The 15,398-nt window shown below is 34.8% G+C and overlaps 3 protein-coding genes and 1 long non-coding RNA gene across 5 annotated transcripts; 1 reads left to right on the top strand and 3 right to left on the bottom strand.

Moving 5' to 3' along the window:
* Positions 1 to 820: 820 nt before the first annotated feature.
* On the bottom strand, positions 821 to 10,249 carry LOC120181443 (cathepsin B-like protease 3). The gene is made up of 10 exons (XM_039186567.1): positions 10,036 to 10,249; positions 2,881 to 2,934; positions 2,706 to 2,786; positions 2,453 to 2,609; positions 2,181 to 2,251; positions 1,958 to 2,080; positions 1,429 to 1,635; positions 1,165 to 1,278; positions 1,034 to 1,069; positions 821 to 944 (listed from the first exon to the last, which is right to left on the bottom strand). The coding sequence occupies exons 1-10, from the start codon at positions 10,219 to 10,221 to the stop codon at positions 909 to 911; spliced, it is 1,065 nt and encodes a 354-aa protein (XP_039042498.1). The 5' UTR covers positions 10,222 to 10,249; the 3' UTR covers positions 821 to 908.
* On the top strand, positions 1,860 to 13,420 carry LOC120181448. The gene is made up of 3 exons (XR_005521754.1): positions 1,860 to 1,918; positions 6,326 to 6,329; positions 13,327 to 13,420. It is a non-coding gene; the product is annotated as an uncharacterized LOC120181448 (long non-coding RNA).
* LOC120181447 (cathepsin B-like protease 3) lies at positions 7,250 to 9,417 on the bottom strand. Its single transcript, XM_039186571.1, has 10 exons — positions 9,346 to 9,417; positions 9,172 to 9,252; positions 8,919 to 9,075; positions 8,803 to 8,807; positions 8,641 to 8,715; positions 8,402 to 8,527; positions 7,874 to 8,089; positions 7,589 to 7,702; positions 7,462 to 7,497; positions 7,250 to 7,372 (listed from the first exon to the last, which is right to left on the bottom strand). The coding sequence occupies exons 1-10, from the start codon at positions 9,415 to 9,417 to the stop codon at positions 7,265 to 7,267; spliced, it is 990 nt and encodes a 329-aa protein (XP_039042502.1). The 3' UTR covers positions 7,250 to 7,264.
* LOC120181441 (cathepsin B-like protease 2) lies at positions 12,155 to 15,119 on the bottom strand. 2 transcript variants are annotated; one of them, XM_039186565.1, is made up of 11 exons: positions 14,855 to 15,119; positions 14,291 to 14,347; positions 14,117 to 14,197; positions 13,862 to 14,018; positions 13,742 to 13,746; positions 13,580 to 13,654; positions 13,359 to 13,484; positions 12,972 to 13,190; positions 12,669 to 12,782; positions 12,537 to 12,572; positions 12,155 to 12,445 (listed from the first exon to the last, which is right to left on the bottom strand). In XM_039186565.1, exons 1-11 carry the CDS (start codon positions 14,924 to 14,926, stop codon positions 12,311 to 12,313), a joined length of 1,077 nt encoding a protein of 358 aa, XP_039042496.1. In that variant the 5' UTR covers positions 14,927 to 15,119; the 3' UTR covers positions 12,155 to 12,310. The 2 variants fall into 2 exon arrangements, with proteins under 2 accessions (XP_039042496.1, XP_039042497.1); XM_039186566.1 differs by having other exon boundaries at positions 14,291 to 14,344.
* Between the last annotated feature and the right edge of the window lie 279 nt (positions 15,120 to 15,398).

The raw sequence follows: 15,398 nt of genomic DNA, 5'->3' as shown, positions 1-15,398 counted from the left end.
AAAACTTTTAAATATTATAAAATAATAATTAAATTTAATAATATATTTCATGTAAACTTAAAAATAGTAATTAATTTTTATGAGTTTAAATATTATTATATAATATTTTGATAAGTTAAATGATTATTTTATAATAATTTGATAAATTTTAATGATTATTTTATAATAGTTTAAAATTTTAATAATTATGATATAATATTTAAAAAATTACTTATTTAAAAATGTACTTTGATATCTATTTTTTTTATCTAATTAGAAACTTGTTTAATTATTGGTCTAAATTAGTCTGTATGAAAAATGATTTATTTGGACTAAATTAAACTATGACGTTAAATTCAGATATTAATTCAAATAAAAATTTAAATTTAATTGCTTAATTAAACGAAAACATTAAATGTCAAATTAATCTTCAAGACTAAATTTAAGTATCTAATTAGACAAAAATAACCTCGAAGATACAATTATAATTACAACTAAATTCTTTTCCTTTATACTTCTATAATCATATTTACTCTAATTATTCTAAAGTGAGTCGATTCGGATTTCAAATAAAATGAAAATTCATTTCAAAGAATGCTTTGCATCGACGGGAGGTGCAACATTTCTTAATGCCAATACCTTCACGTTTGAAAATCCAAATATTTTACTTATTTTAAGTTCTTGATTAAGCTGATTTCTCGAGTTAATACATTACTAATTTAGGTGGATAAATATTGAAAAATCATTATTTTAATTGATAATGATTATTATAACGATGGTATTTTTGTATTTAGATTATGGAATTAGACGGGCTTAATCAAGATGAACTTCCCTTACAATGAAGCATCTTTGACAATCCCCGGACCTGCAACGTCGTGAAGATTTTTGGTGGATGGCAAACCGGCTATGACATCGGATTCGATACCGCACTAATCTACGCCCCTTATGATCTTGAAGTAACCGTCCTGTTCCGAGTAACACGATCGTCAACATTCGAGCATCGTACAGACGGTTTTCAAACGAGTACGGAGACAAAGTTCGATGGAAAACTTACGTCACCCCAGCTTCTATTCCACTGGTTTGCAAGAAGCTGCAATGGAGGAAAAGATGAAATATCAAGATATTCAATCAAGTATATGATTCTGAGATATTTGACGGAAGATCATAAAAGCCATTCAAACATACCCAATAATCTCGTCCATCATCTGAAGTTCCCCATCGAATTAGCTTAACTGAATGGCCTCCCAAAAAATCGCCTGTCACATGTTTGTAAACTCCCGACTTGTAGTGAGCAAAATCATGTAAAAATCACAAAGAAGCTTATAAAGCTATAATTGCTCGGCCTCTTCATTTTTCTTGAAGTATCCGTGTCCGACGCTCATTGTCAACACATGGATAAGGGGATTCATTTTACTTCAAATACAAAAAACATGGCAGGTTTTTCTTTACCTCATAAACATTGAAGGAGATCTGAACTGGTCCATTCTTATAAATCTCTGCCATGATATCAGCTGGGTTTGAGTTGATCCTATATGCATCGACACTGTAGTGTTTCGATTTATTCCAGAGAAGGTTCCCCTTAACACATTTAGGAGTCGGATATACAGGCTCGCAACCAGAGTGAGAACATCCAATCTCATCAAAGTATGAATCACACTGCAAGATGAAGAATATAATATTAAGGGGCAAATTAAATTAAGCCATAAATTCAGCACTAAATCAGCCTAGATGTACTCTAATACAGAGAAATCACCAGTTTTTTAATGAAACAATCTTATCATTTCATGTTTATTCAGAGCATTTGTTTTTGTTTGAAATGCCTGTGTAACAGTTTTTTTCTACCATATCCGGATAACCCGATTTTAGTACGGGGAGATGACCCCCAAAAACTTTGCAAACTTATACCTATATCCACCACTCACAAACAAATCCAAGTAACGTACTTTCTCAAGGAAGATTGTGCTTGTAAAATGAATACCTCTTCGGAGAACACCACTGCCCACCAAGTATTTCCATGCAGAGAGTCGATAACCTCCATCACAGCCAAGTCCACATTGAAAGCCACAGCACGCAAGTAGATCATTAACAGACAGAGAATGTTCTGTAATGAAGGATTTTGCTAGTTAAAATTAATGTCCACAAACAGTAAATGCTATCTCTTTCTTTCCTTTTTAAAGAAAAAGAAAAACGAGTTCATTTACCAAGCCAAAATGTGTACAGAAACGATCAGATAGTGCTTCAACAGCACCTAACGCCAAGAACCACAGTGACCCTAAAGCATAAGCACAGTTGTACATACTAAGAATTTAATTATACAAGAACAAGATATTAAAATTGAGAGATGAAAATGGAGTTAACTTATCTTTAATATAGAAACCAATCCGAGAATTGGTTCAACATATAAAGAAGAAAATCACCATCAGTCCAAATTGTTCAAAAGGTCACAAAATTTGTAAACCAGCACATAACTCACCGAGAATTCTTCCGATTGATCTACATTTTGGCCAAGCTGTTCTAGCATCGAAAGTAGTTGGTAATTTCAAGGATTTGTCATGAGTTACCACAGGAATGCCCACAAGTTCTTTCTTAGGTGTTGGTTTGACTCCAAAAAGGTGCTTAAACTCACCAACCTAAGCATCAAAACAACAAATTTGGACTAGTAAGAATAGAGAAATAACGGCATAAACGAGAAAGATCAGTGATGAGGTCCAAAGTTGCGAAATTACAGTGTAATTAGAAAACCTTGGATTCAGGGCAGCTTCCCATCCAGGCTTGGGGTTTTCATTGACTTGTTTTACAATTGAATCCTACATGATCATGGCGAGAGTAAACAATCAATGGCTATCTACTTAACAATTGAAACTCCCTTTTTTCTCTAAAGGCATCAACCCGATAAAATACTTGAATGATCTGAGAGTTAAGCTTGAGTTCTGAAAGTTGTTCCACAGCAGTCACCTGCCGATAATAAAGCATCAATTAAGGTCAAATTACAAACCCTAGGGGATGAAACTATAACAATCACATCAATGGTTTATCTAGCAAACAATGATGGCAGCCATACGTATAAAGCAAATCTACCAGCAGTCAAATAAACTCCCCTGAAGTCTCTCATTGAGAAAACCAGCTTTTGTTCATTTTATATTGAACTAGTTTATTTCTTTGAATCAAACACATGGTGAACTAAGAAAAAAAAAATAGTCTTTTCACCACTATTGAAACTCTATCTGGCAGAACATGGGTTCTAGATATTGTTACCAGTTATCAAAATCAAAACGGTACCAAACTACACTCATATATACCCCAAACAAAACAAAAAAAGAAGAAGAAAAGTCGGACTCAGATTAAGAAAAGGAAAGAGAGATCATAAAATACCTTTGGGTGAACCATGGAGAGAAGCAACAAAAAGGTAGCCAAAAAAAAGGGGGAAGCCATATCCTTCGTTTCAAAAGAAAAGGAGAAAAGAGATACTGAGGATTACAAGGGTCCTATTGCTTGAGAGCATACCTTTTTATTAGGATTGTTAGCAAAACGACAGAGGAGTTTAAATGGTAAATCAGACATAAAAAAAAGCTTAAAATGGTAATGACATACCAGCCTTTGGAGGTTCAATATCATAAACTTTGACAGGAGATTCCACATTATTGCGTAATTTATGACTTTTCATATAATTAATATTAGCTGGCCGTTTAAATTCAGTGTCATCTTCAACAGAGGTTTCAACATCAGAAGCTTTACTTCGAGGTTGAGATGAGGAATCAGCAGATTCTGAGTCCATTCTCTACCACTCAAACTCTATCAAAGTTACAGCTGTAATCTGGACAAATGACAGAACACTAGAACTAAGTAAAAATCGCATAACATAATCATCAATGAGTAGCAATACCGATTCAAGCAATCAATCCAAAATTAAACCAAGAAAAAAAACATGCATTTCGGTTACCGGAACCAAAAAAAATATTCCTCATTCTCACAACATTGTCATTTTGCTTTAGGAAGCAAGAAAAATTCAATGGAATCAAAGAAGTTTGAAATCCTCTCCAACAGATTTCCAGCAATGGAAACATCAAAATACCAGATTTTTAACAGTTATCATTGGCAACTACTATTGAAGCTTAATGAATTTCAGTCCATTTTAAAAAAACTACTGTTGAATATAAGTGTTCCAAAATGCAATTGTTTTCGTTATATGTATAAATTTGATGACTCGCAATTTTTTCATTGCTCTTGGGAAACCAACATTTCAAATCCAAAATGAAATCGTTTTCGCTATACGTATAAATTTGATGAATCGCTACTTTTGCATTGCTCTTTTGGGAAACCAAAATTTCAAATCCAAAATGAAATTGTTTTCTTTATGTGTATGAATCTAATTCGACAATGAATTGAAATGCAATTTGTAAAAGATTAGATGGAAACAAAACTTGAATAACTTTAAACAAACGACATCCAAAAACGTTCATGAATTTAGCATTAACAAATTCAATTCAGTTTAGCGGAATTTAATCTTGAAAAAGTAAACTTTACCAGAATTCGGATCCTATATACGCTGCAATTGTTGAAGGTGAGCAATATCTTTTACTGTTTATTTGACTTGATTCGCTTGCGACGAAGCTCATGTCCTCAATTGAAAATAATAAATAAGAAGAAAGAAAAAATGGGCCTCGCGGGTCAGAAATTAACCGCCAATTTAGTAATTATGCTCGGTGATGGATTAACGATTATATCAACGGTCGAAAGCTCCATCCTTTTAGGAACATCGAACCGGGTTTGGGCTGCTTTTAGATGACAATCATGAATCCATAAATTAATTATTTTGTTTAAAATATAAAATAGATATGAAAGATATCGTAATTATATTAAATATATATAATTTTAATAACGGTTATTTTTTTCTTTTATTATTTTTCTTACTTTTTGTGTAATTTTATAACTTTTCGTTTAACTTTAGTGCCGAAGCTGCCTAATTCTTGTTTGCTAAGAAATAAAGGCCCATTTTTTGTTGCTATGTGGTTTATGAAACCATTACAAAGGTTCTGGTTTTCAGGCTTGTTGATTACTTCTCTGATTTGGTTGCTCTCAATCAATCAGGTTTTGTAAAGGGTAAGAGCATAATCGACTATATTTTACTTGTTTAAGAATTTGTGAGGGACTATGGCAGGAGTAGCTTTCTCCCATTTATGTCATAAAGGTGGACTTATATATGACATTTGACTCCCTCAGTTGAGATTTTATTTTGGATGTGTTGGATGCTTTGGGATTGGTTGTGAAGTTTAGGGACTAAATTATGGCATGTATCATTGATTCTAGGTTCTTCATCTCTTTTAATGGCAGTTTGGTTGTACATTTCAGAAGAGGGGTGTAAGGCCAGAAGATCTTTTTTCCCCTTACCTTTTTGTGCTCGTCAAGAATGTCTTTACTGGGTTGTTGAATGAAGCTATGAACCTAGGGGTGTTTAATTATCATCCTAAGTGTAAAAATGTTGGATTGATTCATTTGTTCTTTGCAAATGGTATTCTAATCTTTTGTAAAGGCACTCTTGATTCTATCTTAGGAGTAAAGTGTATGCTTGGGAAGTCTTATGAGTTTTCAGGGTTGAGACTTAATGCTGCAAAATCTGAATTGTTTACTTCAGGTGTTCCAGCTGATCAATTGGGGCTTATACAGACTGTGACTGGATTCCAGCTTGGGATGTTGCCTATAAGGTACTTGGGGTGCCTTTTACCCCATATAAGTTGGCAATTAAGAACTGTGACAGCCTGGTGGAGAAAGTGATGGCAAAGCTGGGACAGTGGTCAAACAGGTTCCTCGGTTATGCTGGAAGGTTACAGCTCATTGGAGCTATGCTGTTTAATGTGACAGATTTTTGGTGCAAGCAACTTGTGTTGCCTACTGCAGTGGTTGAACGTGTCGAGCAGATGTGTGCTAGCTTTTTCTGGAAAGGCAAAGATGTCCCTGCTAGGGGGGCCAAAGTGAGTTGGGATAGTGTTTGTTCCTAAATATGAAGGGGGCTGGGAATCAAGAGCTTGAAGTGCTGAAATAAGGCCAGTATGCTTACCTTATTGAAGAATATCCTTGTTGGTGGCTTGGGTTCGAGAGTACATATTTAATGGTGTAGATGTTTGGCAAGTGGTCAACAAATCAAACTTCCGTTGGGGTTTAAGGAAAATTCTGAAGATGAGAAGTGAGGTTCATAGTCTATTTGTTGCTGCTAACTGGTCGATTATGCAAACTAGGTGGTTTTGGAATGAGAGAAGGGATAAAAGGGAGAAGGTTGAGTGACACAGATTGCTGTGATTTTCAATGAACATCCCTAAACATTCTATCATTGGCTGGATGGCAATCCCAGATAGGTTGCCCATTGCGGACAGAATGCTTAGGATGGACATTCTTGTTGATGACCTTTGTAGGAATTGTGGGTGCATGCAGGAGACCAAGAATTATATTTTCTTCGAGTGTGCTTATACGAGGGAAGAATGTAGGGTCATTCTCAAGCTGTGCACTCTTCATCGTAAGGTGAGAAATTGGGATGGTGAGGTAGCCTGGGCTGTGATAGTTTTGAAAGTCAAATCCTTAATTGTTTTCATCCTTAAAGTTGCTTGGTGTGCTTATGTTTTCTACATATGGGAGGAGAGGAACTTCAGGATGTTTAGGGGGACGATTAGGTGTATAAGGGACATTGTTGGTTGTATCATGGATGCTGTTAGAATTAAAATGCATAGAAAAGTAGTTAAGAGCGATCCTGTCTGGTTTTTTATACTGCTTGGGGGATTCAAATTTAATTCCTCGTTTGTGTTGTTTGTATAGTAGGTTTGTAACATGTTGTTTCTCCTTGGCAAAGAAATTCATCCAAAAAAAAGATTACACTTGTCCCAATTATTAAAAAATTGAGTCGATTTGAATTCCAAAGAAAAATAAATTTTCTCAACACTTCTTACCCCTAAAGTTACTGACAAAGAATGCTTTGAGGTGAAGTGGCATGCACCGTTTCTTATTGCCAATCTCATCATTCCCGTAAAATGCATTTTACAGGTGATAATATTAACCAAGCAGTGCATTTTGTGTTCATTAAATTTAGTTTTCAATTGTACCTTTTAAAGAATGCTATATGCACTTATTTTAAATATTTTATTAAAACGATTACCATTTTAGAAACATAAATACTGAAAAATCATTATTTAAATGGAAATAATTATTATTACAATAATAGTTTTAACTTATGATATTAGGCAGGCCTAATCAAGATGAACTTCTCTTGCTATGAAGCATCTTTGACAATTCCCGGATCTCAATTGCCACCCTCATTAACAAGATTTTTGGGGGATGGCACACCGGCAATGGCATCGGATTCGATACCGCACTCATCTACGCCCCTTACGATCTTGAAGTAACCATCCTGTTCCGAGTAACACGATAGTCAACATTTGAGCATGGTAAAGACAGTTTTTAAATGAGTACGGAGACAAAGTTAGATGGAAAACTTACATCACCCCAGCTTCTGTTCCACTCGTTTGCAAGAAGCTGGAATGGAGGAAAAGATGAAATATCAAGATATGCAATCAAATAATGATTCTGAGATATTTGGCTGAAGATAAAAGCCATTCAAACATACCCAATAATCTTGTCCATCATCCGAAGTTCCCCATCCAATCAGCTTAACAGAATGGCCTCCCAAAGAACCGCCCGTCACATGTTTGTAAACTCCGGACTTGTAGTGAGCAAAATCCTGTAAAAAGCACGAAGAAGCTTAGAATATAAAACCTTGTTCTCGGACTCTTCATTTTTTGGAAATGTATTGTCCGACACACATTTCCCATGCATGGGATTCACGCCAAGCAAACCACTTTGGAATTGTTCACCAAGAGCAGCAGGAAACTCAACAAGAAAAGTTCTTTACCTCATAAACAGTGAAGGAGACCTGAACTGGTCCATTCTTATAAACCTCTGCCATGATATCATTTTGATTTGACTCGATCCTATATGCATAGGAACTGTAGTGTATCGATTTATCCCAGAGAAGGCTTCCATCAACACACTTTGTCACACAACTGGGAGTCGAGTATACAGGGCAACCAGGGTGAGAGCAACCAATGTTATCAAAGTATGGATCACACTGCAAGATGGAGAATATAAGATTAAAGAGCAAATTAAGTTGAGCTATAATTTTAGCACTAAATCATGCTAGATGTCCTCTAATACAGAGAAATCACCAGTTTTTTTAATGAAACAATCTTATCATTTCATGTTTACTCCGGGTATTTGTCTTTGATTGAAATACCTGTGACCAACAGTTTTTTCCTACCATATCCGGATAACCGGACATGAGCATGGGGATAGCACCCCCCAAAACATTGCAAACACCACTCACAAACAAGTCCAAGGAACATACTTTCTCAAGGAAGATTATGCTTGCAAAAATGAATACCTCTTCAGTGACAACACCACTGCCAATCAAGTATTGCCATGCATAGAACGGATACCCTCCACCACAACCATCTCCACAGTCAGAGCCACAGCATGCAAGTAGATCATTAACAGACAGAGAAACGTTCTGCAATGAAAGATTTTGCAAGTAAAATTCAATATTAATAAACTGTAAATGCTCTCTCTTTTTCTTTCTTTCTTTCTTTTTTAAGGAGAAAGAAAAAAATGTGTTTCATTTACCAAGCCAAAATGGACACAGAATCGATCAGATAGTGCTTGAACAGCACCAAAAGCCCAGCAAGAACCACAGTGACCCTAAAGCATAAGCACAGCTAAACGTACTAAGAATTTGATTACAAAAGAACAAGATATTAAAGTTGAGAGAAATGAAAATGGAGTTACCTGATCTTTAATATAGAAATCGATCCAAGAATTGGTTCAACACATAAAGAATAAAATCATCAGTCCAATTTGTTAAAAACGGTCACAAAAGTTTTATAAACCAGCACATAACTCACCGAGAATTATTCCGATTGTGCTACATTGTGGCCAAGCTGTTCTGGCATCAAAAGTAGTTGGCAAATTCAAGGATTTGTCATGAGTTACCACAGGAATGCCCAGAAGTTCTTTCTTAGGTGTTGGTTTGACTCCAAGAAGGTGCTTAAACTCACCAACCTATGCATCAAAACAAAAAATTTGGACTGGTAAGGTTAGAGAAATAACAACATAAACGACAAAGATTAGTGAAGAGGTCCAAAGTTGCTGAATTACAGTGTAATTAGAAAACCTCGGATTCAGGGCAGCTTCCCATCCTGCCTTGGGGTTTTCATTGACTTGTTTTACAACTGAATCCTACATGATCAAGGTGAGAGTACAATCAATGGCTATCTGTTTAACAATGGAAACTCCCTTTTTTCCCCTAAAGGCATCAACCTGAGAAAATACCTGCATGATCCGAGAGTTAAGCTCGACATCTGAAAGTTGTTCCACAGCAGTCACCTGCGGATAATACAGCATCAACTAAGGTCAAATTGCAAACCTTGGGGGATGAACTAGAACAATCAAATCAATGGTTTATCTAGCAAATCAATGATGGCGGCCATACGTATAAAGCAAATATACCAGCAGTCAAATAAACTCCCCTGAAGTCTCTCATTGAGAAAACCAGTTTTTGTTCATTTTATATTGAACTAGTTTATTCCTTTGCATCAAAGACAAGGTGAACTAAGAAAAAGAATAGTCTTTTCACCACTATTGAAACTCGATCTGGAAGAACATGGGTTCTAGATATTGTTACCAGATATCAAAATCAAAACGGTACCAAATATACACACATATATAATATACCCCAAACAAAACAAAACAAAACAAAAATCAAAATCAAAATCAAAACGAAAGAGAGACCAGAAAATACCTTTGGGTGAACCATGGAGAGAAGCAACAGAAAGGTAGCCAAAAACAACAGGGGGGAAGCCATATCCTTCGTTTCAAAAGTAAAGGAGAAAGGAGATGCTGAGGATTACAAGGGTCCTACTGCTTGAGAGCATCCCTTTTTATTAAGATTGTTAACAAAACGACAAAGGAGCTTATATGGTAAGTCAAACCCAAAAAAGAGCTTAAAATGGTAATGACAACATCAGTCTTTGGAGGTTCAATATTATAAACTTTGACAGGAGGTTCCACATCGTTGCCCAATGAATGACTTTCCATATCACTAATCTTAGCTGGCTTATTAACTTCAGTGTCGTCTTCTGCAGAGGTTTCAACATCAGAAGCTTTAGTTTGAGGTTGAGATGAGGAATCAGCAGATTCTAAGTCCATTCTACAACTCAAATGAAATCAAAGTAACACCTGGAATCTGGAAAAAGGACAAAACTCTAAACCGAGTAAAAATGGCAAATCTATTCATCAATGAGTTGCAATGCCGATTCAAGCAATTAATCCAAAACTAAACCAAGAGAAAAGCATGCATTTCGTTTACCAAAACCAAAAAAAAATCTTCATTCTCACAGCATTGTCATTTTGCTTTAGGAAGCAAAAAATTCAATGGAATCAAAGAAGTTTGAAATCCTCTCTGACAAATTTCCAGGGATGAAACCATCAAAATAACACATTTTTGAACGGTTATCATTGGCAACTGCTATTGATGCTTAATGAATCTCAGTCCAAATTAAGGAAAAAAAACTACTATAGAAGATAACTGTTCTAAAATGCAATTGTTTTCTTCATATATATAAATTTGATGAACCGCTACTTCTGCATTGCTGTTTTGGGAAGCCAAATTTTCGAATTCAAATTCAATATGAAATTGTTTTCTTTATATGTATAAATTCGATGAATCGCTAGTTCTGCATTGCGCTTTTGGGAATCCCAAATCCAAAATGAAACTGTTTTCTTTATGTATATAAATCTAAGCACCGGCACATCCTAATTCGACAGTGAATTGAAATACGATATCTAAAAGACTAGATCTGAAAACAAAGCTTGAGTTAAACAAACAAAATCCAAAAAAGTTCATGAATTTCGCATTAACAAATGCAATTAAGATTAGTAGCATTTGATTTTGATAAAGAAAACTTTACCAGAATGCGAATCCTGTATCGCTGCAATTGTTGAAGATGAGCAAGATCTTTTACTGTTTATTTGATTTGATTCGCTTGCGCCGAAGCTCATGTCCGCAATTGGAAATGACAAAGAAGAAGAAGAAGAAGAAGATAGAAAAACAAATGGGCCTCGCGGGTTAGAAATTAACCGCTAAAATAGTACTTATGCTCGATAATGGGTTAACGATTATTACAACGGCCGAAAGCTCCATCATTTTCTACAAACCTCAGCCCGAGGAACAACGAACATTGTCGTTGGGGCAACGGGTTTAAAAAAAATTGGAGAATTAAATTTTAGGATTTATGCTGTTTGTTATAATACACTAACATGTCAAGCCAAAAGTTTAAAGTTGAGCAACCAATCTCGTAAATTTGATAATGTCGATTGATCTCAACGATGAAAATAAAAATTTATTTTCTCTTAAAATTTAAATTTAAATAATTATGTCTAAAGAGTGTATATACATTATCAATGATTAAAATATTAATTATTAAGAAAGATTTTAAACAAATATTATCGTATAATAATCTTTTATTATTTAAAAATAATTATAATAATGGTTAACTTTTTATTTAGTTTAAATATATATTTAAACTCTGATTATATCTTTTTTATGGTGGTATTTAAAGAATTTTGTTAAAGTCTTTTTTGTTGATATATCTAGGATACTTATAAGTTGTATCAAATGTTTGTTATCAAGTTAGTATTCCAACTTTAATTTTTTTTCTATTATTTTAATATTTTTATCAATTTTAATTTTTGATGATTTAATAACATAAGATTATATTAAATTTATTAAGTAATCTCAGTGGTTAAAAGGAGTGTTATTCTCTCTAAAAGTCATGATTTTAATCAAATTACGTTTATAAGTGTGTGTACTTTATCGATAGTTAAAGAAAATCACCCTAGACTATTAAATTTTTTTAAAATTGTATCATATGCTAATAATAATGTTTTTTTAAAATATAATAAATTATAAAAAATAATAAAATATTTAAAATAAAAATGAATCAAAATCAATCGACTAATCTTACCAATTTTTCTCTAATTGACTAATATGATTTTACTCATTTATTTATTTTATTCAAACCTTCAATATGCTTTTCATTTTAGCATTGAATAAAATTTAATATTTTAAATATTATTACAATATCTAAAGATTATGATGCACAACATATCTACATACAGCATGATGTTCTTGCAGGGCGAGCATCGCACTTGAAACCCCAAAAGTGGAAACAAAGATAAACAGTTCATTCACTAATACATTATTACATTAGGTAGCCCTGTCTAGATGAGCATTCTCTTAGAACGAAGCATCTTCGACTATTTCTGTATATGCAACCTCGTGAACGAGGTTTTTGGTGGATGGCAACCCGGCAACAACATCAGATTCGATGCCACACTCGTCTACGCCCCTTATGATCTTGAAGTAACCATCCTGCAACGAGAAATAAGATAGTCGAATGCTTAAGCATCATAATAAAAGGGTTTTAAACTAATATGGAGACGAAGTTTGATGGAAAACATACATCACCCCAGCCTCTATTCCACTGGTTTGCAAGAAGCTGCAATGGAGGAAAAGGTAAAACATCGAAATATTAACTCGAATCGGTATACGATTCTAAGATATTAGCCTAAAGATAAAAGCCATTCAAATATACCCAGTAATCTTCTCCATCATCTGAAGTTCCCCATCCAATCAGCTTAACTGCATGGCCTCCCATAATGCCTCCCGTCACATGTTTGTAAACTCCCGACTTGTAGTGAGCAAAATCCTGTAAAAAGCACGAAGAAGCTTAGAATCTAAAACTATGTTTGCTCGGCCTCTTCGTTTTTCTTATCCATGTCTGAGGCTCATTTTCAACGCATGGATATGGGGATTCATTTTTCGTCAAACTACTTTGAAATTGCTTATCAGGAGGAGCAGGAAACTCAATAAGAAAAGCAACGAGTTCTTTCTTTACCTCATAAACAGTGAAGGCGACCTCAACCGGTCCGTTCTTGTAAATCTCTGCCATGATATCAGCTGGATTCGAGTTGATCCTATATGGGCGAACACTGTAGTGTTTTGATCGCTTCCAGAGAAGGTTTCCCTTAACACACTTTTTAACACATCTGGGAGTCGGATATGCAGGCTCGCAACCGGGGTGAGAACAACCAACGTCATCGAAGTATGGATCACACTGCAAAGTAAAGAAAATAAGATTAACGGGCAAATTAAGGTAAGCTATTATTTTAGTACTAAACGACGATAGATGTCCAGAAGTTTTAATCTAATACAGAGAAATCACCACTCATAAACAAGTTCGAGTAATGTAGTTTCCTAACATTATACTTGTAAATTTCAATACCTCTTCCGTGACAACACCACGGCGCGCAAAGTATCTCCATGCAGAGATCGGATACCCTCCATTACAACCACTTCCACATAGAAAGCCACAGCAAGCAATGACATCATTAGCGGACAGAGATATGTTCTGTATAGAAAGATTTTGCAAGCAAAAATTAATGTCCATTATTTATAAATGTTATCTATTTGTTTCAAAAAAATGAAAAAGCAAGTCTCATTTACCATGTCAAAATGGATACAGAACCGATCAGATAGCGCTTCAACAGCACCGAAAGCCCAGCAAGAACCACAGTGACCCTAAAGCAAAAGCACAGCTAAACATACTAAGAATTTAATTATACAAGAACAAGATATTAAAATTGAGGGAAATGAGAATAGAGTTACCTGATCTTTAATATCGAATTTGATCCAACAAACAATTCATCATATAAAGAAGAAACGTCAACAATCCAATTTGTTCAAAGTCGCAAAAAAATAATAAACCAAGTTCAAGACAAAACTCACCGAGAATTCTTCCTATTGTACTACACTGTGGCCAAGCTGTTCTAGCATCAAAAGTAGTCGGCAACCTCAAGGATTTGTCATGAGTTACGACGGGAACTCCCAGAAGTTCTTTCTTAGGTGTTGGTTTGACTCCAAGAAGGTGCTTAAACTCACCAACCTTTGCATCAGAACACAAATTTGGAAATAATAAGCATACCCAAATAGCGACATAAGCGGGAAAGAACGGTGAAAAGGCCCAGGAATTTGCCGACTTACGGTGTAATTAGAAAATCTAGGATTCAGGGCAGCTTCCCACCTGGCTTTGGGGTTTTCATTCACTTGTTTTACAATTGAATCCTACAAGATCATGTCAGAGTAAAAAATCAATGGCGCTCCATATAACAAATGAAACCATTTTCTCTTCTTAAACACATCGAACCGAGATAATACCTGAAGGATTCGAGAGTTAAGCTTGACTTCTGAAAGCTGTTCCACAGCAATCACCTGCTGAAAATACAGTGTCAACTAAGTTCAAATTGCAACTTCGGGGGCTGAACTATACCAATATAATCGAATAGTTCATCAGCAGCCAATAAGCTCCCCTGAATTCTCCCGTTAAGGAAACAAATTTTATTTTCTGTTTATATTGAATTAGTTTATATCCTTTCATCAAGCACATGGTAAGCTAGGACAAAAACAAAACAATCATCTTTTCAACAATTTCAGCTTAAACAAGTCAACCATTAAAGAGTTCCAATCTGAAGTAAATAAGCTCCTCTGAAGTCTCTCGTTGAGGAAAAAACATTTCTTTTCAGTTTCTATCTTTGCATCAAAGACAAAAATTACTCGCCTTTTCACCACTATCAGCTCAAAGAAGTCAACAGTTGAAGAGTTTCGATCTAAGAGATGGAAACCAATCCGGTAGATTCTTAGATGTTATTACCAATTATCAGAGTCAAAACAGTATCAAATCGGACCCAATTTAAGAAAACGAAAGAAAAATCGGAAATTTACCTTGGGGTGAACCATGAAGAGGAGCAACAAAAAGGTAGAAGAAAACAACAGGGGGAAAGCCATATCCTTCATCTCCAAATTAAAGGGCAAAAAGAGATTGGGGATCACAAGGCCTACTGCTTGGGAGCTTCCTCTTTTTGTTAAATATTGTTCAGAAAACAACAAAGGAGCTTAAATGGAGAAACTTCAAAAAAGTCCCATACTAGACGGAATCATTGCGTGTTGGGGGTATTAATTATTGGTTTGTTTTTGGACTTTAAAGCGGCTGTGGCGTCGAAATGATGGAAATTGTGACACCCATTATCGTGGCATTTTAGCTATCCGCCATTGTTAATTCTATCTAATAAGATATTCTTTTCTTCCAATTATCAATTTATCTTATCCTATTTTAATGTTGTGTATAAAAAAATACATGTGTAGCTAACAACTGCTTTTGGTTGGTGGCTAATGTTATTAACTTATTTTAATTATTTATAAGATAAAGTACATAAATGATTTATCGATTATAGAGTATTATTTTATTAAATTTATTTATTATTAAAAG

The sequence above is a fragment of the Hibiscus syriacus genome, unplaced genomic scaffold, assembly GCF_006381635.1.
Source record: "Hibiscus syriacus cultivar Baekdansim isolate YM2019G1 unplaced genomic scaffold, ASM638163v2 tig00112523_pilon, whole genome shotgun sequence".
Classification (NCBI taxonomy): Eukaryota; Viridiplantae; Streptophyta; class Magnoliopsida; order Malvales; family Malvaceae; genus Hibiscus; species Hibiscus syriacus.
Note: the sequence above shows the minus strand (reverse complement) of the source record. Positions and strands in the feature narration are given on the sequence as shown.